This window comes from Sciurus vulgaris (assembly GCF_902686455.1).
Source record: "Sciurus vulgaris genome assembly, chromosome: 6".
Taxonomy (NCBI): domain Eukaryota; kingdom Metazoa; phylum Chordata; class Mammalia; order Rodentia; family Sciuridae; genus Sciurus; species Sciurus vulgaris.
In genome coordinates this window covers 59,671,209-59,697,683 of record NC_136466.1, presented here as the reverse complement: position 1 = coordinate 59,697,683, position 26,475 = coordinate 59,671,209, and the positions used below count along the sequence as shown (strand labels likewise).

The 26,475-nt window shown below is 33.1% G+C and overlaps 1 protein-coding gene across 3 annotated transcripts in view; it reads right to left on the bottom strand.

Moving 5' to 3' along the window:
* The window catches only part of ADAMTS19 (ADAM metallopeptidase with thrombospondin type 1 motif 19), a 303,272-nt gene that overhangs the window by 54,590 nt on the left and 222,207 nt on the right, over positions 1 to 26,475 (bottom strand). For 2 of the 3 annotated variants that reach the window (XM_079145927.1, XM_079145925.1), the window contains 4 exons: positions 25,802 to 25,929; positions 21,699 to 21,819; positions 15,428 to 15,541; positions 798 to 955 (listed from right to left, as the gene is read on the bottom strand). In XM_079145927.1, the coding sequence (XP_079002053.1) occupies positions 798 to 955; positions 15,428 to 15,541; positions 21,699 to 21,819; positions 25,802 to 25,929 (521 nt within the window). The remainder of the gene's footprint in view (positions 1 to 797; positions 956 to 15,427; positions 15,542 to 21,698; positions 21,820 to 25,801; positions 25,930 to 26,475) is intronic. The other variant, XM_079145926.1, reaches the window with a different exon arrangement.

The window sequence follows — 26,475 nt, the reverse complement described above, 5'->3', positions numbered from 1 at the left end:
ATGAATTTTAGATTGCTCTTTGCCACTAAAATAGAAAACTCATGCTAGTGGTATAGTCAGTCCTCTGGCTTCTATGGAATCAGAACTGACTGTCATGATCAAGGTCAAAGGGGACTTTTGGACCTGTCACCAGCCTGGACAGAGCCCCATAATCCTAATCCTTTCCCTCTAAAATCTCCCTGGACATGTAACTAGTCTTTTACTACATTTAAGCATAAGTTATCATCCTAAACATTCAAATTTTCATAATTCTTTACTGGAATCTATGGACCTAGTAAGCAACACAACAGGGTAAATGGGAACAACAGGGTAAATGGGAACATAATATATAAATATATAAAACAGTATATATAAATACATAAAGCAGTATATATGTATGTAATATATATATATATATATACACCAAATTATTTTCCTCAGCAAAAGAACATTTTATCAACTGCATTTTATACAGATACAGACAATACCTACACAAAGGATTTTGAAATGTTATTCTTTTCATAGATATGCAATCTGATTAGTAAATGAATACTTCTAGGAAAAAGAGAGTCCTTGTTCCTTGGTACTGTATCTCTGTAAAGACCCTAAAACATGATACTGTATTTGTACTAATTGCTGTTTTTAGATATCATAGTTTAAAGAATTTTTTTTAAAAAACACTAAAAACTCACCTCTTAAATAATTTTAAATGTCTACCTGACAATTGGGATTTGGGAAAAAGATCAGAGAAGATAGAGTAGGAATCTGTTTGTCATGAGAAACTGCTTATGCAATGTTATCAATTCTTTCCCTCATACCAGGAGGTGTAAAGGTGTTGTAGTAGGACCTTTGGCAGAGATCTTCTCCCAGAGGCCTCGTCTCACGTAATGGACAGTAGTTCCAGCTAAATTGAATGCTCCCGAATGTTCAATCTTCCAGTCACTATTTATTGACTGTTTCCCAGAATCTCGGAGAGCTATAAAGAGGTTCGAAAGTGTTATGAGCATTAAAAAAACGAGTAGCAATACCTACTTCATATTATTTTATTAAAAGCACTGACAACTTAACTGATAAATTTTTACTAATTATTATTAAAGTCATTCTCTGTTTATGGATGTTTGAGGGTTTCCATGTTCTTTAAGTTCTCAGTAATGCTTGAATATACATACTATAAACTAACTATATCTGAATATTTCCCTTGACCATATTCTCAGATTTGTAATTACAGAGGCAAAGAAATTGAACTTTTAAAGATTTTGAAAAGCAGTTTCAAATATATTTTCATAAAAGGATGCATCAATTTATATTCCCATACTAGTGCCTAAGAGAGCCCATTTGTCCATTTCTGAACATCTTTGGATGAATTTTTCTTCTCTCTCTGTTTTTTTCTGAACAAATTGCAATTTACTTACTTTAAATTTTTTTTTTTTGTTTTTACAGACTGCATTTTGATTCATTGTACACAAATGGGGCGCATTTTTTCATTTCTATGGTTGTGCGTGACGTAGATTCATACTATTCGTGTAATCACACATGTACATAGGGTAATGATGTCTGTCTCATTCCACCGTTTTTCATATCCCTGCCCCTCCTTCCTCTCATTTCTCTCTACATAATCTAAAAAAGTTTCTTCATATATGAAAAAGTGTTCATCATCTCTAGTAATTAGAGAAATGCAAATTAAAATAACTCTAAGATTTCATCTTACTCCAATTAAAATGGCTATTATGAAGAACACATACAATAACAGATGTTGGCGTGGATGCGGGGAAAAAGGCACAGTTTTACATTGCTGGTGGAGTTGCAAATTGGTGTAGACACCCTGGAAAGCAGTGTGGAGATTCCTCAGAAAAATTGGAATGGATCCACCTTTTTTTTTTTCCCAAACTGGGGATTGAACCCAGGGCACTTTACCACTGACCTATATATCAATTCCTTTATATTTTTAATTTTGAGATAGGGTCTCTTTAAGTTACTGAGGCTGTCCTTGAACTTGCCATCTTCCTGCCTCAGCCTTCCGAATTGCTAGAATTACATATGTTCACCACCATGCCCCGGTCCCAGTCAATTAATACCATGATTCAAGTTGATTTTATCTTCAGTGGAGATATCTGTACAGCTAGCCTAGGAATCAGAAGTCCAAATCTTATATTGGCTCATTTGCTTCTCTTAATTTAATATGCCTGCAAATTACCTGGAGTTCATGTTAAAAATGCACATTCTGATTCATTTGGTGTTGGGCAGAAGCTGAGATCAATATTTCCTCATATAATATTTAATCATGAAGAAATAATTACTTAAATATTTGCTCTAACTCAGTAATACTTAATGTTCTGAAAGCCCCAAAATGAACAAAATAGATATACTATCTCTCCTCATGGAACTTGTAACCTAACTGGAGAATCTGGTAGTCAACAAGTTATTTAAATGACTAATAAGGGAGCTGAGAAAGGCTTGTGTCGGGGAAGTTACTTATGAGGATGTTAGCTAGGGAGAATAAAGGAAGCAGAAAGAAAGTTCAAGACCAAGTGAACTACAAATGTAAAGGTCATAACATGCAGCTTGATGGAGATCAGGGAGACAAGTGTGCATGAGTCCAGTCATGCTGAGCAGATCAAGAAGACCAAAGGCTGGAGAGGGAAGGAATAGCTAGGCCTTATAGGTTTTATAGTATGTTGTGAGTATTTACAACATAAAACACAGAATAAAACTTTACAAAAAGTTTTGAAAACTAATACGTGGAAAAATGGACTGGTGTATTTAAATAGAGAATATAGCACATACTGTGAACATGGTAGCCCAGCTGAATTAATGGTGGCCTGGATTAAGAAGTTGAGAAAAATAGCAAGATGTACTTAGGATTGAAGTTGACAGAATATGGTCATGACTTGATTGTCTTAGGTGAAAGAAATTATTAAATATGATTCTAGATTTCCAGGGTGAGAAAACAGGTGGGATATGATGATAAATAGTAAATGGAAAAAAAATATCAACCATGGTTGAGGAGAAATAGTGGAAGTTAAATTTTGAACAATCTAGTTTTAAAAAAAGGATCTCTTGCTTTAAAGTTGATGATTTTGTTAAGTCAAAGCAATAAGCAGAAATAAGCAGAGCATTTGCTTATTAATCACTTATTTTTTTCATATTAATTACTTGTTAGAATATTTGTGGTTTACTTCAAGATTTTTTGGTGCCTGTATATAATGTATTCATGAAATTATAATTATTGAAATTTACCTCATCACTCTTAGCTTACAACAAATAACATTTTATCATACATTTATATAGTCTAACATGATGTTTTAAATGAAATATTAAATAAGCATACATACTCCCAGAGTTATTTAAAACATGTAAATATTAATTTTTACTTTGAATTTTAAATTTGAAGGGAATATATTGAAAGGAAACTTACAATATAGCTACTGCCATCTATAAATGAATAAATACTTATTACAATCAACAGATGGATGTACTTTAGACAATGTTAAAACTTTTTGATAAAAAATTAATGATTTGCCTAAAAGGTTAAGTATTTCTTTATAGTTCCCTATAGGCTATATCCTTTTGGCTTAGATTTGTATAGTGACCAGTATGATCTCATTTTTCCTACTGTATTTCAAGACATTTTCATGGCACAATTACAAAGGAATATGTCCTGAAAATCTCTAATAAAAATTTCTTAAGAAACCTCTTGGGGTTGTTAGAGTATGATATTCAAACTTAATTCATATTTTTGGCATTCAGCATTTCCCAGAAAATGGCACACACATAAACATGCAAATCCACAAATTTTATTAGCTTAATAGTCATCTCACATGGAGAATCAGTAACTTGGGCATGTGAATCTCTTAGTCTTAGTTTTTGTTTTAACTTTAAAATTGTGTTTTCAGGAATACAGCTTTGGGCCTTGACTGGAACTGCTTTAGCTTTCCCACCATAAACAACTAGAAAACTAGACAATGTATGAAACAATTGTTCTCAAACATTGGATTCCTGGCAACAGAGAAGTCTGATACCCAAGGGATGGAGAATAAATATATGATGTCAAAATTGCTTGGTTTTCTGCTTGAAGATATTTACTGGACTCCTCACCGGATGGCTGAACCCATGTAGAACACAGAGATGATGAGGGCTTCAGTGAGAGGAGGACACAGAATGAAGCTGAGATTGGCTGAGGCGCCTGGTGTTGGTTTAATGATGGGTGGGAGAAGAGAAGAGTGAGCCACACAAGGCACTCCAAAAACCTACAAAAGGGTCCTTGGAGCCTGTGGCTGATATTCAGCTTCACTCAAGTGGGGGTGTGATTCCCAAAAACTGGGAAGGTAACTACTACTGGGTACCTCTAAACTTTACAACCCCTGGAGCTCAAGAAGGGATGGAAGATACATGAGTTCTGTGCAGAGTGGTGAGATCTATTTGAACACATGGTCTTCAGTAGAGGAGCTATGAGAAGTAAGTCTTAAGTGGTCCTAGAAGAAAGGCAACTTTAGATCCATGCTACCAAACTTGAAAAAAGATTCAACAAGTCGGCTGATTTGAAAGAAAATTAACTGTCCAGCAAAATGAAATTCAATACTCAATAATAAAGAATAACAAAATAGGGGTTGGGGTTGTGGCTCAGTGGTAAGAGTGTTTGCCTAGGACAGGTGAGGCAATGGATTCAATCCCCAGTACCACATATAAAATAAATAAACCAAATAAAGATTAAAAAGAAAAAGATAACAAAATATAACCATTTAGCAATAGCTTATGAATCATGTCCAGCATCCAATAAAAAATCACTATACACACAAAAAAGTCAGAAAAAACCAAGAGGAAAAAAATCAGTCAATAAAATGAAATTCAGGAACAATTGAAATGATGGACCTGGTGGATTAAAGGGCAATTATAAGTATGTTTAGCATGCACATGAATTTAAAGAAAAGTATTTGACATTGAAGAGTAACATAAGCCATGAAAATAAGCATGAAATTTTATTAAATTTTTCAGAATAGAAATACAATGTCTATAAAAATAGATTCACTGAAGAGGTGAAAGTGAACATTAGACAGCATAAAAACAACTTAAAAACTGGAAAACCAGCTAATGGAATAAAAACTAACCAAAATTCAGAGAGGAAAAAGATTGAAAAAAGTAAACAATAGATTACCAGTGATCCATGGGAAATCCCTGGTAGACAAATACATGTAACAGGAATCCCAGGAAAGGGAGTTGGGGCAAAAATTATTTGAAGAGATAGTGTTCAAAAATATTTTATATTTGATAAAAACTATAAACTCACAGATATAAAAGGTACAAAGGAACTCATGCAGAATAAGTACAAAGGAAACCATTCAAGAATAATGGTGATAGGGAGAACACTGTTCAAAGTGGTCAGATAGAGAAAAAGACATATTATATACAGGGATAAAAGGATTTAAGTATTCATTAGGTTAACCATCAGAACCAATGTAAGCCAGAAGATAATGAATACAATATGTAAAATGATGAAAGCAAATAAAATCTAGAATTCCATATACAGTGAAAATATCCTTCAAACACAAAGGCAAAATAAATATATTTTCAGATAAACAAAACCTGAAAAATAAAATGTCATTAGATTTGCTCTACAAAAAATGTTAAAGGATGTTCTTCAGGCTAGAAGAAAATGGTTTCTGATAGAAACATTTCTATGTGAATGAAAGGAGAATGTTGGTATCAGTAAATGTATAAAAATGTAAGATACTCATTTTTGTAAAAGTCATTAACAGTGTAATTGACTAAAGCAAAATGATTACAATGGTATTTACTTCATTTTTGTTTTATTGATAGATCTTTTTTTTTTTCCCTTGGTTATGTTTGGTCACATTTTCTGACATCACACATATGGTTTTTTTTTATTGGATGCTGGACATGTTTAATATGATAATGCTGAAAGACATGTAGAAATAAACTGATTATATGAAATATGGAAATAAAATGCATAATAGTAAAAAGAAGGGAAAAGTGAAGTACACTCTATTAAAGAGTTTCCATCATATAGCAGTATAATATTATTTGAAAGGAGACTATAATAGGTTAAAATACACATTGTAAATGGTAGACCAATCAATTAAATGTAATAAAGAACTCTAACAAAGGAAGAGAGACAAAATGGAATACTTACAAATATTTAATCTAAGTGTAGCCCAAAACAAAACAAAACAAAAAAAAGGGACGAAAAAGAGCTGAAGCAAAGAGAAACAAGCCCACCATGTCCATTATTATATTGTGTTTAAACGGACTAAGGACATTGGTCAAAAGGGAGATTCTGTTAGGTTAGAGAAAATGAAAGTTCACACTACATTCAATTACGAAAGTGCACTTAAAGAACAAAGACACGAGCAGATTAAAAGTGAAAGGACTGAAAAAACTGAAGCTTGCAAGACTGATAATAATAATGAAAAAAAGAACTCGCTGTATTACATCAGCATGAACCTCATGATAATGAATACTTTCAGAGATGAAAAGGACATTTTAAGATACACGATTTATATTAACATTCATTTAAATTTAAAATGATACAACATTTATTAAGGAGACTTAAGGATCTTAAGTATATGATGAGGCACCAAAATGCATAAAACAAAATCTGATATAATTGAAAGGAGACGTAGACGAATCCATAATCTGAGTTGGAGATTTCATTACTTCCCTTAATTGATGAAATAAGAAAATATCAGTAAGAATATAGAAGACACAGCTGGGCAGGTTTGTGTACTACTGTAATGTCAGATACTCAAAAAGCAAGTTTGACACCAGCCTGAGCATCTTAGTGAGGCCCTTTCTCAAAATAAAATAAAAAGAGAAGAGGACGTAACTTGGTAGCACTTGCCTAGCACATGAGAGGCCATGGATTCAATCCCCAGTACTGCAAAAAAAAAAAAAAAAAAAAAAATCCAGAAAAAGACTTGAAACTGATATTTTGAGAAGACTGCAGCCAGCAATTATAGGATGTCATTTTTTTCAAGTACAAATAGATGAAACATTAACTAATAAAAGCCTCAGGTCATAAAAGTAAGTCTCAAGTGAAATCACAGAGTATAGTCTCTTACTACAATGAACATAAACTAGAAATTCATAACAAAAGATCTACTTAAAAATAAAAACACTTTAAAATTAAACTGCATTTATAAACAAATCATGGATCAAAGTAGAAATCACAGTGATAATATGAAAATAGTTTGAACTAAAATTACATCATAGAATTAAACTAAAGCACACTTAGAGGGAATTTTATAGCTTTTAATTGTCATACAGACAAACAAGAAGAAACCAAAATTAATCCCATGTCTACTTATGCTAGAAGAAAAGAGCAATTTAAATCCAAAGCAAATAGAAGAAAGAAAATGATAAAAAGAACAGAAATCTATGAATACAAATCAAATTAAAAATATAGGCACTTTATAGCACCACAAATTGGCTATTTGAAGAGGTCAAATAACTGACAAAAGTTGACTATTAAGAAAAACAGCACAAATCAACAATATCAGAAGTAAGAAAACATTATTCTTATAGACACTATAATGAAATAGGAAATGTTATAAATAACTTGATTTTCTCAATGATGTTCTTAAAAAAGTAATAGACTTATTATTGGTGAACTCTAATATATCTGCCCCCCCCCTTTTTTTTAAGAATTAGTAATTTTGCACTTACACTGTAAGGAAATCATGGGTTCCTACACGGTCATGAAGATTTTCTCTTACCTTTTATTTTCACCCTAGAATTTTAGAGTCTTGGCTTTTGGGATTAGCTCTCTAATCCATTTTAATATTTGTGTAGGATGTGGGGGAGGGACCAGGTCCATTTTTTGTTTTCTATATAGTTGATTCAATACCATTTATTTATAGGGTGCCTTTTCCCCTCATTACCTGGATACTTGGTGGAAGTCAGTTCATTCCATATCTGAGCATTAATTTCTCATTATGATGAAGAATCTGTCAATTTTTCTTCCTCAATTTTTGCTTTAAAGATTTGTAGTTCATGGAATTTTAAAAGTCCAATATTAGGTGATTAATTGTATTATTTTATAAAAATTTTGTGACTTTTTTATCTCACTTTTTCATCCTTTGGTATTTAATATTTGTGAGTGTTATTTTTATGTCTGTATGAGCATCACATACCAAAATTATTTTTAAAATTCAATCTGAAAATTTGTCACTTAACTAAAGATTTTAGTTTTTCAGAGTTTAATTATTTTGTGTTCTTCTTATTTTGTGTTTCTTTTCTCCTGTATATTTCTTCATTTTTCTATCTTGTTTTACTATCCATTATTTTAACTGTCTAAAAATTTGGTTCTTTAAAAAGGTATTTATTCAATTTTATTGTCTTAGTTCTTATTCTTATTTTTAAATCTTCTATATGTTTAAACATACTAAATACAATTATTTTTATGTCTTCTCTATGTAATATGCTTCATTTTGCTTTCTCTTATTTTTACTGTTTTGCTCTGGTGTGTATTTCCTTCTGTATTTTCTGGAAATTTATTTATTTATTTATTTTTTACTATTAAACTATATTTGTTGAAATTTACCTTTTTTTAAAGACTGGGTTTGAAGGTGCATTCCTTCAGAAAGGATTTACATGTGCATATGCCAGTCATGTTGATAACCATATTAAGATAAATGTTGTCTTGGAGGTTTGGAACTTCACAGGGTAATCTGGTGCTACAAATCCATATGCAGGGTTGCTTTGCATTATAAATTCTCCAGAAAATTATTTTCTATCTCCAGCTTGTACTAAAGTTAATATAAACACATTTTCTTCCTCTCTCCTTTTGGGTGCAAATGTATTTATCTCTCCATCTCACTGTGATTATGGTCCTCATATTGCTTCACTCAGGAGTCTCCTATGAGAGTTTTAATTCTGCAAAGGTTTTAGGCTTTGTTTTCTGTCACTCAATCCCTTTGATTCTCAGAGTCTAAACTCAGTTACTAGGATTAAGGCTAAGTGGTAGAGTCAGCCTAATACTTGACTTCCTGTTTTCACTTTGTTTTGGCATTCAAGGGTTCCTTAATTTCTTTTCATTTGAGAAGTGTTATGAACTGAATATCTGTGTTCCTCCAAAATTCATATGTTGACAGTCTATCCCATAATGTGATGGCATTAGGTAGTGAGGTTATTAGGAGATGATTATGATTAGGTGAGTTCCCAAGGGTAGAGTTCTCACAAATGAGATGATTATAAGAGTTCCAGGAGAGATCACATTCTCTTCCTCTATCACACAAGGACAGAGCTAGAGATTGATAGTCTGCAACCCAGAAAAGCACCTCATCAGAATCCAGTCATACTGGCATCCTGATCTTGGACATCCTGATTTCAAAACTGTGATAAATACATTTATGTTGTTTATAAGCTACTCAATTCATTAATTTTGTTATAAAATGTACTTTTTTCTGAAATTTTGCTCATTTAAAATTGTTTTTAGTGAGAATATTGTCCATATTGCTTTGTATGCAAAACTGCAGGCAAGGAAGGCTGGCCTGTACATCTTGTATGAGGCTCTTACAAATCATAAGTTACACTGATTTTGTAAAAATATAATGTATGGGACTTCCACTTTAGGCTTTTTGATAACCTGATAACATGATTATAATGCCACATAATAATTGCACATAAGAATATAATCAAAAGAGAATAATGAAAAAGAATAATTGTACTGGGAGACAATTAAATTTCTCCTATGAAATAATATATAGTTCAGTGTAGACAAGTTAATTTATTCAAGAATGGTCAGTTTGCCAAGGTTCTATTTTCCTTTCTTTTTCCTAAAGCTCTTTGGGATGAAGATTTCTAACCACTTCCTGCCTATATCCAATGGAACCTTTAGGAAGTATGATTTATGGTATGAATCCATTTGCCAGGTCTTTGGGCTTGAAATCTAGAAGTTTAGCACTGTGTCATTTATTTTTCCTCCAAACTTCTCCCTTACACATTTGTCCTTTATCAGTAAATGGCACTGCTACTTGCCAGAGTTCTAGAAGTCACCCATGAATCTTTATTCTCTGTCAACATTTGCATCCATTTGTCAACAAGTTCTATCTTTTCTAATGGGTTTAATGGGTTATTCTCCATCCCTATTCTCTTGATTAGTTTATGCAACTAGTTTTTTGTCCCTATTCTTGTACCTTCTGCTAATTCATGAAGATAATTATTTTTCATTAACAGTGTAAGGAAACAGTAGGCATGTGAGTAAACATGGTAACATATTAGCACTTTCAAAGTTGACTTTATCTCCAGAGTTTAGCATTCACACGGTTTAGGAGCACAGATACTATTTCTTTATACAAATAAAAGACTCTGCTAGCTTAGGCCTAAATCAAAGCACAAAGAGAACTGACAATAATTAAAACCAGATGCCTAAGACAGATATGGGATTCAAGTTTTAAACTGAATGGTCTTTTAACAAGAAAAAATGCTTGGGGGTTTATATGTTTAGAGATCTATAGCAAATAAAGAACATGGGATTGGCAGAACTGGAGGCAGTAACTGGAGAAGAAAATAGTCATTTCATGATTTATTCCCTCCTAAATTAACTTTATACAATGAATTGATCACATTAGTTCAAGAGGGGAAAAAAGGTGATATGGGAAAAATTTAATAAAAATATGTTCAAATAGGACATATGCTTTAAAAATCACAAGTGTTGCATGGAAGGCAATGATTAAACCAAAAGGAAAAATTTTTTAAAAGAGGCAGCATGTTTCAGTGCCTGCGAACATAGATGCTATGACCAGATTCCTTGTATTCCAGCTCAGGATTATAGCCTTTTAGGTGTATGACTTTGTACAAGAAACATAAATTCTCTGTTCCTCTGGTCTTGAAGGTCTCTTTAAAAATTGGGAAATTATTAGTGCCTACATTGTGGAAGTATTGTGAGGATTTATTTAACAGACAGGTGTAATACATTGTCCTTTATCAAACATTCATACAAAGTGTTGATAGTTCCTAAGTACCAGGATTTATTTTGGTTATTGCAAACAAGGAACTAAACAAAATGCCTTCAAAAACTAGCCATAGAAATAGACAATATAAAAGCAAGCATTATTAAATAAATAAGAAAAATTCAGAGAATAGTAAGTGCTATAAAAGAATTAAACAGAACAATGTAATAGAAGTGACTTGATGGGAGGTCACAGTATGGATGGAGAGAAAATGATAACTTTAGACACTGGCAGGATTTGCTGATATATTACATTAAGAGTGATAATGAATATGAGGGCTTAAGGTAGCCTCTTGGTTTTGACAAAAACAACTGGATAGAAATCAGTGATTGTGGCTGAGTGTGTGGCACATGCCTGTGCTCTCAGCTACTGGGGAGGCTGAGGCAGGAGAAAAGTTCAAGGCTAGCCAGGATAGCTGGATAAGACCTTGTAAAAAAATAATATGTAAAGAGAGGGGCCGGACGTATAGTGCAGTTTTAAAGCACTTGCTTGGCAACTTATGTGGCCCTGAGTTCAAGCCCAAGTGCAAAAAAGAAAAAAAGGAAAATAAATAAATTAGTAAATGTGGTTGGCTGACTTATGGCTCAATTAAAAAAAAAAGTTCCTAAAATAAAAATATAAAGAAAATATCCCCCACCACAATGGGATAAAGTGAGAAAACAATAAGAGAAAGAAAACTAGAATGTTCACAAGTTTGTAGAAATTAAGCAGCATATTCTTAAACAACTAATATGTCAAAGAAGAACATCACAAGAAAAATTAGGAAATATCTCAAGACAAATGAAAGAGAAAACAACATACTGAAAATTATGGGGCATGTAAAAGGAGTGTCAAGAGGAAACTATGTACCTATAAACACTTACATTTAAAAAAAAAAGAAAGACCTCGAATTAACACTTGAACTTAACAATTTCAGGAACTAAAGAAAGAAGAAGAATATGAATCTGATTAGGGCAGTGTTAAATGGGAAAAACAATAGAGGGAAAAATCAATAAAAACATAAGATGATTCTTCAACAATATCAATAAAATTGACAAACTTTTATCTGCACTAAGAAAAATCAGGAACAAGACTGAAATTACTAAAATCAGATATTAATGTGGGAATATTATAAACAAATGCCATAGAAATTTTTAAAAAAGATCATGAGTACTATGAACAGATATATGAAAACAAACTGGATAAGCGAGATAAAATGGACAGATTTCCAGACACCAAAACAAACCAAGACTGAATCACAAAGAAATGGAAATCCTAATAGGCCTATAATTAGTAAAGGGATTGAATCAGTATCAGAAATCAAAGAATAGCCCTGAAGCTAGAGGTTTTTTTGTGTATGATAGTAGGTAAGGGTAAAACTTTATCGGCAGGTGGATATCCAGTTTTCCCAGCACTATTGGATAAAGACTGTCTTTTCTCCATTGAGTGGTCTTGGCACCCTTTTTACAAATCAAGGGCTTGTTTCTGACTGTTCTGTACCTGTGGTGTGTCTTGTCTGACTTTCTGCCAGCAACGTACTTTTGGGATTACCCTTAGCTTTGTAGTAAGTTTTGAAATTAGGAAATAAGAGTCCTATGGCTTTATTCTTCTTTTGTGAGATTGGTTTAATTAATCAGGGTTGCTTGAAATTGAAATTCCATTTGAATTATAGGTAGGCTTTTATATTTCCACAGAAATGGTTTTGAGATGTGAATGTATTCAATGTCACTGAACACACTGAACTTTACACTTAAAATTAGATAAGATGATAACTTTTATGTTACATATAGTTTTATCACAATAAGAAAACATGTAATTAAGGGGGGATCTATGTCTTAATCCTCAGAACCTATGAATGCTACTGCTGTGATTTGAATATTTGTTTCCCTTTGTAAAATTCATATGGTGAAGTCATGAACCCCATGGTAATATTATTATGGATTCTTTCCAGAGGTCTCCACTCTCATGAATAAGATTCATGCCCTTATAAAAGAGACCCTACAGAGTTAGCCAGCCTCTTACACCATATGTGTGCACAGTGAAAAGTGCCCTCTGCCAATCTGGAAACCGGTCCTTACTAGACACCAGATCTGTCAATATCATGATTTTGGACTTTTTGTCCTCCAGAACCATGAGAAATCAATTTCTGTTTTTTATAAGCTACTGACTCTATGGCATTTGGTTATAGCAACCTGAAAGAATGAAGATAACTACCTTCTGTTACACATTAAAAAAAAAAAAAAAGACTTCACTTATGATTAAGGATTCAGACACAGGAAGGTTGCCCTAGATTATCTAGGAGGGCCCTAAATACAAATGTTTATCGAAGAGGGAGAGATCAGGCAGATTTGAATAAGGAAGAAGGGAAGGCAATGAAATGTGACAGTCAGTGAAGTTATGTCATCACAAAGGAATGTTGGCTACCACCAGAAGCTGGAAAAGCAAGGCATGATGTCCCTTGAGCGTCCAGAGGTGATGCCACCTATAGACAGTTTGCATCTTGGTCAAGAAAAATATATTTTGCATTTCTGAACTCCAGATCTATGAAGAATACATTCATTTGTGTTGTTTTAAGCTGTCAAATTTGTGGTACTTATTACAAGTCATAGGACTCTAATGGTGACACTTGCCATGGTGTTTGAGAAAACTAAGGGAAGAATGAGTTCAGAATTGGGTGGAAATCAAATCTTTTATTTAAACTTTTGACTTTGAACTTAAAATATTCAGGTGCTTATGAGACATTTGGTCATTTAAATCAAATAAGCATGTAAAGAATAAAACTAGATGAGCTTCTTTAGGGAGAGAATATAGAAGAGAAGAAAGAAAGACCCAAGTCTGATCCCTACAGTGTGGGAACATCTGGAGACTAAGAATATTTATGGGTCTCACAAGGGAGATGAGTCAGGGGCATCCTCTGAGGAAAGAACTGCACTCTTGAAAGCAAGAGAGGAAAGTATTTAACAAACTAAGGAGAAGTCAACAGACTTAGATGCTATTTACAGGTCAACCAATGAAGAGTATTGAATTTGTCAACAAGGAAGGCATTTGCTGACCTTGAAAAAGGCAGTAAATATATAGGGAGATGGAAAATAAAACTGGATTGGTTGAGGAAACTGGGAAGTAAGGCATTGGAGGCAGCATGGATGGGTCCCACTTGTAAAGCCAGTTGGCTTTTTAGCCACAATTCTCAGGTTACTAAAACTCATAGTACAATGTAGAATTTTGTAGAATTGATAAAATTCCATTTGTGACATCTGCTTTCATTCCAAGCTTAGAAAAAAAGAAACCATACCCAAGTGTAATAGCCAATGTTCTGCTATTAAACAAAGTAATTGAAATAATAGAATGTACCTTGTCTTCAAAAACTGGGTATTAGGTCTTCATTGTGAATTTGAAAATCTGGCATGATAAACTTGCACTTAAAATGCACTTAAAAATCATACTAGGTAGAGCACATCAAAATTATATATTGATAACAGGTTAATAAGTGTGTCACATAAAAAAGGATTTATTTTACTGTTCTCTTTTTCTCAAAATTTCCTACTCCTAGAAAGCAAACCTTAATGAAAAAAATTTCCATCCAAGTTTCAACTGTTTTAGATACTGCAGAGTAAAAACAATTATGGAAGATGGATTGTTTTTATGAAAAAAGGGTTTCTCTACTGGGACATTTATTCCTCACTTGAGAAACAATAATGAAGACATTATTTTTCTTAAGGGGGAAAAAAAAAGGTCTTGATGTGTTTCCTTTTTGTTCAGGGTAATATAAATACAATGCTTAAATTTTGGGTGACTCTTCAGTCTTCTCCCTGAACTGATCACCTTCAATCCCTTTATCTGTGGATATAATGACCATAAAAACCATGATGTAATTAGATTGAAAAGTTGATACAAAGTATGTTTTGAAAACTTAGTATTTCCTTGGGTATACCTAAAAACCAATAATTGTACAAACTAATATATTAAAATAGCCAATATAGTGTTTTCAAAAAGCAATACTTCGATTTTTTAAAATAATTTCTTCATAGGCAAGTCTTCCTAAAGTTCAGGAAGAGAACCATTTTTCATTACAAGTTCACATCCGTGTACTATTTTTTTTTCAAACCACAATATTTCCTAATTCCAAAATAATCATGACATAAACATATATATGCATTTATACAAGTAATCAATGTATATAAGTGTATAGATATGAAATAAATAGTAATGAAATATATTACATATATATGCATAGATTTGAAGTAAAACATATTGAAATTGTTCAGTGAGCTTTTTTTTTAACCACAGGCTAACATGTGGAAGTAATTTATACCATACTGCCCCTCCCCCGATATGGAGACAACTAGATTGCTTTTGCTCCTGGAAAGCCCCTGGGAGAGAAGGAAAGAAATTCTTGCTCTATATGACAAGAGGTGCTTCCTGGGAGGTTCAAACACGAAACTAGAAACAGACTGACTTCCTTGTCATCATAGAACTCTCAGGGAAGGGAGTGGGGCTCGTACTTGGATCGTCTCTGTGTCTGTAACTCAGGTTACCTAAATAGCTATGTGCCGGCTTTTCCTCCACAACTTTGATTCTTCTTGCTCCAGCAGGTATCACCAACACTTCTATATAACCTGTAAGAATTAAAAAAGCATGAAATAAATCCAGAGGTCTTATAAAATCTCTTTTCTTAACTGACTTGGTTTTACTTACTGCTATGATTTCAATGCTTATGCAAAGAAAACATCTTATATACGAAAGCTATCGTGATTTCAAGTGAAGAAATTTCTTGGAAAGATGTCGGGCCCACAACTCCATTGAGAATAAATAGGCAATTGCAATTCACGTAGAAAAGTTCAATTTGTTGTATAAATTGTGAGCAGAGAAAAATCCCAATGGGATAGCCTAGTTGGAAATACAGTGGTTTGTAGAATAGATCGAATAATCTCAGGTTTTGCTCTGGGAACTCCTTTAATTTAGAAAGTACAGCGAATAAGGAAACAAGCTGGAGAGAATACAGCTGGCTTTGACCAGTCCCTGGAGTAATTAAGTATAGGACAAGAGAGACCAAACATTCCCTGGCGAGATTAGCAAAAGGTTTTGAAACTGGAGCTGGAGACAAGTAAGTATAAGGCTCACCAAGGCATCTAGTGTCATCTCCACAGGTGTCAGACAGCTAAATGCAAGGCAAGTTTAGGAGTTTCTCAGGGAAAATTTTGTAGCAGACTTTAAGCAAGAAGTAAAATAAGTATGTGATAAAATAAAGTGGGATAAGATAAGAGGATGTGCAAAAAAAGAAGGAATCAAGATTCCATTTGGTACCGAATAGTGATCTGGCATGTGACGACCTTCAGTTGAATATTTATATTTTTAAATTAATTCAAATAAAAATGTTTGCTATTTCTGTATAGATTCATGTTTCTGATGAAAGTCTGATTTAAAGCTTAAAAGGGAAATTATTACAGATCGTCTCTTATTTATTAATTATTCAAATTCCTGAAAATGTTTAGTTTTTAATGTAACAGAAGGTAGCATATACCCCACCTGGTGGCAGTGGCTGGAAGCAGAGGCATATTGTTTGAGAATCACAATTTTAGTCCAACAACACGGCTTATTTTAATTAATCGTTGAATTATGCATTTTCAGTAACATTCGACCACTTTTAGTAGCACCAAATATAAAAGCACTTTAATTTTGCTACATGAACAAAGTAGGCAGTCATGAAAATAAGAACAAATAGTGGGCATTTGTCCATACAAGTAAGGCAACAGGGTCTCTGCCCTCAATGAGCTTATAATTAAATTAGAAAGACATAAATAGGCTTTGTAAATATGAGTTTAAAAAACTGCAAAACTATGTTAAAAGATAATATATAAAACAATATGATTAATTCCCTGCTAAAGATGATAAGCTAGGGTTTCTAAAGCTGTCCTGGTCTCTGATCACACACCACTCAGACATTCCCTGCTATTCTTACTCACTGAGGTGGAATATTTTTTCTTCCTTTTAAATGTTATATGTACTACTCACATTTGAAAAACACAGGCATTAGCCAAAATCACTGTGATCCAGGAGAGAGAACAGTCCACACAAATCAAAGGAAGCTTCACAAAGAAGTAAATAGATGACCTGTCTTTGGAGAATGCATAAGATGTGGATAGATACAGAAAAAAGATGAGACCATTGTATGTTAAGAAGAATATGGGAAAAGTAGTTTTAGTAGCACTTGAATACAAATTCTGATGGCATGAGAAGATGCAAGAGTTGATTCTACAAAAGAGTTTTAATGCATGTCTAAGACAATAAATTTATCAATTTAGAGGGACTGAACATGATAAGGAACTTAGTAATTAGATTTTGGCTTGCAAGGGCTTTATCTAACAGTACTACAAAGGATTAAAAGGGTTACAGGTGTGGATGGCAATAACAGGAGGCTAATGTTAAAATTCAGGAGCAGTAAAGGCTGAGGTAGAAAATCCAGAAGATACTGTGAAGAGAAAAACAATTCTGAACTTGGTAACTGATAGGAAATGCAGAAATAAACATTGGACACAGCTCTTTATGATTATTGATGTGAGAATGGGGCCATCATTTACAGGAACATGGAATCGAGAGTGGAATTACTTGGTGTGGTAATAAATTGTTAAGTTCAGTTTTACAATTTATATCAAACAAAATGGCACAATGCTTAATGAGAAAATCCAGTAATAACTCTGGAATATCTGGAATTCCAGAGAAAAGTAGACTTGACATATCTTTGTAAAGCATCTCTGCAGAAAAAGATTATTTAAGCCATGGGTTTAATTACCCATGGAGGAAACTGAGAGAGAAAGAAGTCAAGGAAACTATCTTAGTCTGAGTTATAGTTTTTAACAAAGAGATTGAAAATAAATAAGAACACAAAACCAAGAAGAAATAATCATGAGAAGGAGAAGATCTGTTCTACTTTGGTGTAGGTGGAATCCTATGAGTGAGCTATCTTAGGTAGAGTTGGGGTCAACTTGGTCAAAAGGTATGGATACATCAGAGAAAAGTGACTAAGGATAGATAGTCTGCCAAATATCATAATCAGTAGGTGACTATTAATCTTTGAGCGAATAAATTTAGTAAAGTATTTGGAGACGATATTAAGACAGAAGAGTAGACAGAACGAAACAGAAGGTGTATGTGTAAGTTACTGTTTGAGTTAAGCCATAAGTTTAATTATATCGTACATTAGAGAAGTCATTAGATCTGTTTATATTTTTATCCAAAGTAACACTGTCATTCTATTAGAATTTATTATCTGAGTTACACTGACTACAAAAAAGAGACGGAGAAAAATATTAATCAAAGACATATGAAGAGAGAAAGACAATGACTGGAGGTTTGATACTCTCCAGTAAATAAGCCACTTGGCACAATTGAGAATGTACATTTTTAAAGTGTGAATGCAAGAGTGGTTACTGTCTAGCTTGGAAGCTGGAATATGAAGCCAGATATCGATGACATAAATTTGATCGTTATATTTGAGAGTTTTCTTTTCACATAGAAACTCCGTATTTCAAAACCTGAGATCTCATTCTTAATCACCCATCTTAAAATGCCAGTAGCGACTATTTATCTTCATGGCACTGATAACGACATCATGAATGCTACATTTCTATCAACTGCTATGTGCCATTTACCACGATAGTCAATTTACTTTTAACTATAATGATCCAGGTTAAGCATCACAAATTTGAAATGTTCCAAATCCCAAACTGTGAGTACAAAACTCACAAAGGTATGATGAATTTAAAGCATTTCAGATTTTGGATTTTTGAATTAGGGATACTCAACTGGTAAAGCCTATAAAAATATTCCAATATTCCAACCAGTGATTCCTGAATTGCTTTGGGTCCTAAGGATTTTTAGATAAGTGATACTCAACCTATATTTCATTTCTCAGTTATTAGATGAGAAAATAAAATAAAAAGTATGATTTTGATAACTGTATTGCCAGTAATTAGTTCATCCAAACTTTGAACTCAGATATGTCTAATATTATTCCCTCTCTGCTGTGACTCATTGCTATTATTTCATGAAATAGAATACGTAAGACTGACTCCCCACTGCTGTGGAAATCGACCAAACGAAAACTCTAGGAGCATAGCCTCCTAGTGTAGGACAGTATCTTTGTTTTTGATACTAAGAATAACACATTTTATTCCCATTTTCTTCTCAGTGTATACCCATAACTATATAGTTTCACGACTGGTCAAAAATGCAATTTACCTTTCATGGCTCTAGGAAATGATTGCTTGGCTAGGCAAGTCACAACGAAAGACATAATAAATGTACCAAGGAAAAAAACATCTCAAGTTTATTTTCTAACTCCAACAAAAATGATTTAGCAAACTCTAAATAGAGCACAGGGACTAAAAACACCCACATGTGTCTGCACGTGTATCACACACACAATATACAGTGTGCGTGGCCAACTGGATCAAAACAGCTTGCGCTTCCTTCAAGAAATTCTAGGAAGTCCATAAACTATCGGGATAAAATAGTCTCAAGAGAAATAAATACAACATTCCTAGTCACAAGTAGATGAAACCTGTTTTAGAATTAAGGACTCATACAAGTTTTTTTTTTTTTTTCAACTTAAAGTTCTGAACAACTTAATGTTTCATTATTGTTTAAATTGACAGATATTAATAGATCACACACTATGCTGGTAATAGAGAATATGATATTGAACAAAGATGGTTATTATATTTTTCCTCATTGAGTTTAAAATTTAGTAGGAAAAGAAATACAAGTGAACATAAAATTACAATTGTGATCAGAACTACACCATATGAGCACAAACATAGCTAACCATCTCTGAAAGAGTCCTAAGTGAGAGGAGGCAAGGCTTGTTCAGGGATCACTTTACTTAAGAAGTGACAATGGAACTGAGTGATGTCCAGGAACTCACCAGGCAAAACTAAGAGGAAGCAGACAGAATTACATTTGCAAAGCAAGGTTCTGTGGAGAGCATAGCCAATTGGAGCAACTGGAAGAAATCTGGTGGCTACAACATAAAAAGCAAGATCTTGGTGTGATGCTGGAGAGATATACAGGGACAATACCATGTAGGACCTTATGATCCTGGTTAAGGATTCTGATTCCTCCCCTGTAAACAGCATGAAACTTACTAGAGTTGTAAAGAAGAAAGTGATATTATCAGTTCTAATATTACTAATACCTTAGATACTTCAGATATTTTCCAAAAACAAATGCTGTTAATATAAACTATAGTGAGCAAACAAAGTAATATTAATGTAAAATAAAATTAAAGGGGTTTGAAGTTAATAACCAAGGAAAAAATATCCATATATCTGCAGTCAGAATGAAAAGCATCACTAAACTTTTAGTGGTATTTCTGTTTTTTATGCACGATTAATAATAAAGTATTATTACAATTAATTAAAAATGCCAGTGGTTAACGTGCATCAGTATTCTTGAGTGAACTATTTCCACGAATATTAAATAAGCAAAAATGTTCCTAAAATTCTAGTATGTCTACATTTTCTCTAGTATCTTTACATTCTAGTACCTTTACATTACCATTTAAATTTTTATTCCGGCTCTGTACTGTAACAACCTCATCACAATTAGGAGGTACAGTTTATTATAATTACATTTCTTAGTTGAAAGTCTGAAAGCTTGTTTCAGCTGTATATGTCTTTTCAAAAAGAGTGCTGGCAGGTTTTGACGTGTGGGACTTACCACCTTTTACATAGCTTCAAAGATTCAGATTTGGATCTGCAATTTACCCTTAGTTATTTTTAGATGCCAAGTTCTTCAGCCTCTCTTATCTTTTATTTCTATTGAGCCTAGAAAAAAGTTACACTTAATCTCCAGGAGGCTGTGTCTGAATGTTTTTTTTTAAGGACTCTTATCTAGAATGAATTCAGTTTTCTTTATTATTCAAGTACAAATGGTTTGCTCTTTATAATGCAACTAGCATATCTTAGTCTCAGGGTTTTAGGTGTTCTTTTTGAAAACAATTTAAAATAGGAACATTGATGTATGTGATAGAAGCATATTACTGATGATGAATGCAGAGCCACCGATGTAGGTGCAACAGATACATGTCCAGCGAGAGATCAAGAGAAACAGAAAATGCTTGCTTACTCCCAGGAAGCATGAGAACCTGAAAGCTTGGACTCACACTACATAGATGACAGTTATTTGAACTCCATATCCCCTGAGTATTAGATGAGGAAAAAAAGGGAGAATAATTCCTGACATTAATATATCTAGAATATTCCCCACATCTTCTGCTCCCCCACTCCCGTTTCCAATATGCTATGTTATGCTATTATAGGCCTTCTGTTTCTAAAAATTTATTTCTTTGAAATATAGTAAAAACATTAACCAAAAATAAGGAAAATGGAAAGCTGAAAATTAAAAGACTAATATTCTCAATGGTAGCTTCAGACCATTACAAATTATTATTTTCTGTTATACATGCTTTGCTTTGGAGAATAAGGTCTTTAGAAACCTGATAACATTAGCCAATGCAAATTAGATTATTCCCTTGCTTCTCTAACTTATTAAATGCACAACAGATGACTTCATATTTTCATTATTGGGAAATAAGCTTGTTCAAGTTTCTGGCTCATATCATATATATTGTATATCATCACAAAAACTCATTTACTACCCATTACAGATGACTTCAATAGAATCAGAGCTGTGATTTCTAAGTCAAATTCAATCTAATTTTTGTCCTTAAAGAATGAGTGGCTTATTAATTATGAGAAAATGAAGAATAATTACCTGCTCCTCTAGTGTGATTAAAATCCCCTTTAATGATTTTGCATGATTTTCCATTGCCATTGCAGACACCACAATGATCTTCCCTTGCAAGAGACCCTAATAAACCATCACAACCGACTTTCTGTAAGAGAATGGGAGTACATCATAAATTCCAAATATTTTCTTTTCTTTTTTGTTTAACTATTAATTTAGGATAAACCTAGTCTCTGCAAACCAGACATATTTAATAGGCAAACTGGATTAAATGCTATATTATCTGGTACAAACTAATATAACAAGTTCATGTCAAATAATATAATCTACAAAATTACCAAATTGAAGGATAGGGATGAGAGTGGTTTCTTATAGTAAGTATTAAATTACATTGTAAAGTAATTTGGAAGATATTATTAAGAAAAATGAAATTCATAAAAATCCCAAAGGAATCACATTTATATAATATGATTAATCTAATTCATTCTACTCAACATAGAACAGAGATTCTTTACTACATGTCTGGCTTCACTTCCAAGGTGTTAATTCAGCAAATGTCACATGTTAAATATTAACTGTATGGAAAACTGAACAGAAACATTTATTTCTTCTCCAGATCATGAATAAACTTCTACGTACATCTTCTTTAGTATTGAGCGCATGAATATAAGTTTTCCTCACAAGTCATAGCTGATATTAAGGAAATATAAATAGCTAGGAATTATTTTTTATCTTCTTCCAGAATAATTCTGTCAATAAGAATACTCTGAAAGCAAATCATCAATGTTCAGAAGAAATAGAAAATAGAAAATTATTCTATTTTTCCAAGTTGTGTATTCTCAAAAGGCAGAATTTAGTGTGTCAATACTGTCAGAATTTAAATGGTAGGATCACACAGTTCTTCCTAATCAGACAAGATTTGGAAGAGAGATACTCTATTTATGATGAGATCCAATTATTTTAGAGAAAATATTAAAATACTAAATAAAACAAATAAAATCAAGGTCTTTGTGATTGATGTTAGTGATGTTGGGATGGAGAAGTAAGAAGATTATTATAAAGTCCAGCTGTAGGAGGAATAGAGGGAGAAAGCTAAAAATAACATAAAAGTTGAACACTACAATATCCCTTCCTTTTGTCAGAGCGCCTATCATGGTCAAAGGATACAAAACAGTGCACTGATGGAGAACTCTAATCAGACAGTCAAAGCTTATTCAAAGGGAAGTAGAGACAGCCACCACAGGAAATTCGCAAAACATAGGTGAAGAGGAAACTAAGGAGTCATGAAAATAATCCAAGAGTCCTGGTTAAGAAAAGAAGTCTCTGCTATTTATAAATTAAAAAAAAAAAAAATTAGGGTAATAAAACTGGCTTTACTGCTCTCTCTCTGATACCTAGATTACTTCTTCGTAAATAGTAAGAGAACAATAAATAGTAGCTAAATGAGTGAATAGATTGGTACTTTTCTTTCTTGGTTTTTTCTAACTCTGTGTCTAGGGTATTATGAAGTCTCTGGACTTAAAGTAAAAGTTAAGGATATACATATAAACTACATATAAACTAGAGTCAATAATCACAAATTTTAAAAATGAAAGTTAAAGATTTTTTAAAATTTTATCTTCTCAAGTGCTATAAGTAGTCTCAAGGGCTCATACTTAACAAAATTATGCTCACACAAATCTAAAAGCTAAGGGTAAACTACTTTGAGAAGGCTATGCCATTTCATTGGGGCAGGTATTCGGAGTACCAATGACAGGCTAGAGAAGGGAAAACAAGATAGTACAGGGCCTAGATTTCCTTATCCTTTCAAGAGCAGAAACTCCACAGAACCAGATTGGGTCACCTGCAGAGAGTTGTTTTCAACGACCTATATTTGCCAAGTTCAGAATTCCATAGTCAGCTTTGGTACTATATGTTTTGTTACAAAACGAAATGCTCTATAGTTAAATTCCCAGTTTACAGAGGGCTGTCAGAAAAAGAAGGCATGTTTTTAATTATATCAAAAGACTGAATGAAACATTGTAATTAAAATGCCAGAATCTTGAAGTATTCTAATGCTGTTAGAGTCACGATCCATTTCTGAGAATGCTAATTTAATTATAACATCAGACTCACATAGCATTTGTGCAGAATATTTGCTGTTGTTGCTCTAATTTTAATGTCTAGCCAGGGACTCTAAAAGATCTGGCTTACACAACACTGTTAAGTGAAAACCATAGCAATTAAGATTATTATATTTGGCATACACAATTAGGAAAATAATTTTTTTGAAAAATAAATTCATTTAAGAGATACACTAATCTGACATATTTACACATAATGATGAAATAAAGTTAGAAGTTTTAACAATACAACATATAGTTCTGAAAGTAAAGTATGTATGGGTCAACTACCTATAATGATTTTTTTTATAGGTAAATGAGAAATTACAGTTAGGGTTGCTGCCATATTCTGTTAAAAATAAAATAAATTAATGTGTAATCATAAGACTGCTTCTTATGCCAATGGTATTACATGGTTCAAAGTTTTAAACTTTATAACATGCTAGCAAAACACAGAATCTTGGAGCTGCAAAAGTATTTAACTTGCATGATATTCCCAACTTCTTACCCAGAAGTCGTCCATTGAACTATAGATGGATTCGCCCATAGTTGTAACTATGCTCAAATTTTGGTGTGTAGGTTTTCAGAAGTGCATTTTTTCTGGGACAAAAAAAAAACCCTTTTCACCCAATTCTCAAAGGAGTGTACAGCACAAGGTTAATGCCCAGTGGTCTAATAACCCCATTTCACAGATTTGTGCATGCATTTACATTACATGTTATTTACCCAAGAACACAGCTTCCTTGTGGCTGTCATAGATTCAGTGCTGCCCCACTCAGTGACCTCTTTTATTGTTAAAACATTTCTATCCTATTTTAGAGAGGTTTTTCTGAAATTGGCTAACATAAAGAAAACTGCTTTTAGCAAGGCATGGTGGTGCACACCTGTAATCCCAGTGAATTAGGAAGCTGAGGCTAGAGGATCAAAAATTTGAAGTCAACCTCAGCAACTTAGACCTAAATAACTTAGTTAGACCCTCTGCCAAAATAAAAAAAATAAAAAGGGCAGGGCTGTGGCTCAGTGGTAAAGCACCCTTAGGTTCCATCCATGTTACCAAAAAGAAAAAAAAAAAAAAAAGAGGAAAAAAAAAGAAAAAAAGAAAGTAAGAAAAAATTAAAAGGAAAATAAAAAAGAGAACTGCTTTTCCCAAGGTCATATCCCCAAACACTAGTAGATGCAAGGGCAGAAAGGTCTGTTTTTCTCACCCCAAATGGTGACAATGCTGAAAAGCCATTCCAGCTTAAGATCTCCCCATTGGGTCAGCATTTCTCTTCGTGTGTCCAGTCCTGCCCCGTCTCATCCCCCCTCACCCCCCAACCCAGCAATTAAACTTCCTGAATGTTAAGCTTCCTGGGGAGCCAGCCTGAGACAGTGTAAGAATTAAGTCTAGCAAATTCTAAGTTCTGGCCTTTAATCTTTCCACCATGCTCTTCATACTAATGTTAACGGAAATTCTATTTTCCTAAACATAGATGAAGAACAAACATAAATGCATGTAAATGGGGAAATATTTACAATAAGGAAAAGAAAAGCAGATAAAATGTTTACATATTACAAAAAAGTTGCATTTGTATCTAAAATCAGCTGATTCAAGTATGTTGATAATACTTGAATATGACTATTTAGATTGATTTTATTGGTTTCTGCCTCCTGGTTGAGAGGTAGACACTGCCATGGAGAACTGAATTGCTTGAATTTCTGGTCTAGAATGTTGGATATAGAGTGTTCCAATTTGTGACATGAAAGTGTTCCAATTTTAGACCTGTAATATGTACATTAAACAATCAAATCTCAAATTTTTTCACCTAATAATGGATTTTATGAATTACTAACTCAAAATCTTCATTGCAGAGTTGAGGAAATGGAGTTCCAAAGTAGATTAGACTTGTTTAAGGTCCAAGTCAAGTCAGGGCTATATACCCATATCTTTCGAATCTTAGTCCAAAACTTCCCCACCATATGTTGAAGTTTCCCAAGAGTCCCCAATCAACCCTCAACATGTGGATTTTCCCTTTTAGAATATCTTACCTGACATCTGCCATTTGCACATATATCTAATCCCTGATATCCACAAGAAGTTCCATCCATCACTTTTTCTGATAGAAGAATAGGCTGTTCTTTTCCAACAGGAGAGCAAAATAAGGCACATGGTTTTTCTACAGAATGTATGAAAAGAAATTAGAAAAAGTGATTCCATAGATATTTTTATTAGAAGTTTTTATTTTTCACAGTGGTTATTGGGTAAAAATATAATAGAATGCAAACTGAGTAATGTAGTATTAAGTAGGTTTCTATTATAGGATGATTGTATTAGATGAGATGCTTAGAGAATATACGAATTAGTCTCCTTAAGAAATCTGACTTCAAATCACTCTCAGGATGTATCATTTATTATATTATGGTACAAAATCTCTACCATACACATATCAATCCTTCTCCCTGACAAATGTTTTGCACATCCCAATTTTTACTTATAAATTTTCAGTGACCTCTTTATCTTAAGAATGTACCAGAATTCTACCTACTTTTATGTCCTGGTTAGTATTTACTTATGCACTGGTGTCTTATTTCTAAATTATTTTCTAAATTCCAATATTCTATTTTTTATTTCTATGCATACAACATTTTCTAATTGAAAAACTACAAAATGGAGAAAGAACATCCAAGATGAACAAGTTTCATCAAAATTTCCATTAGGAGGA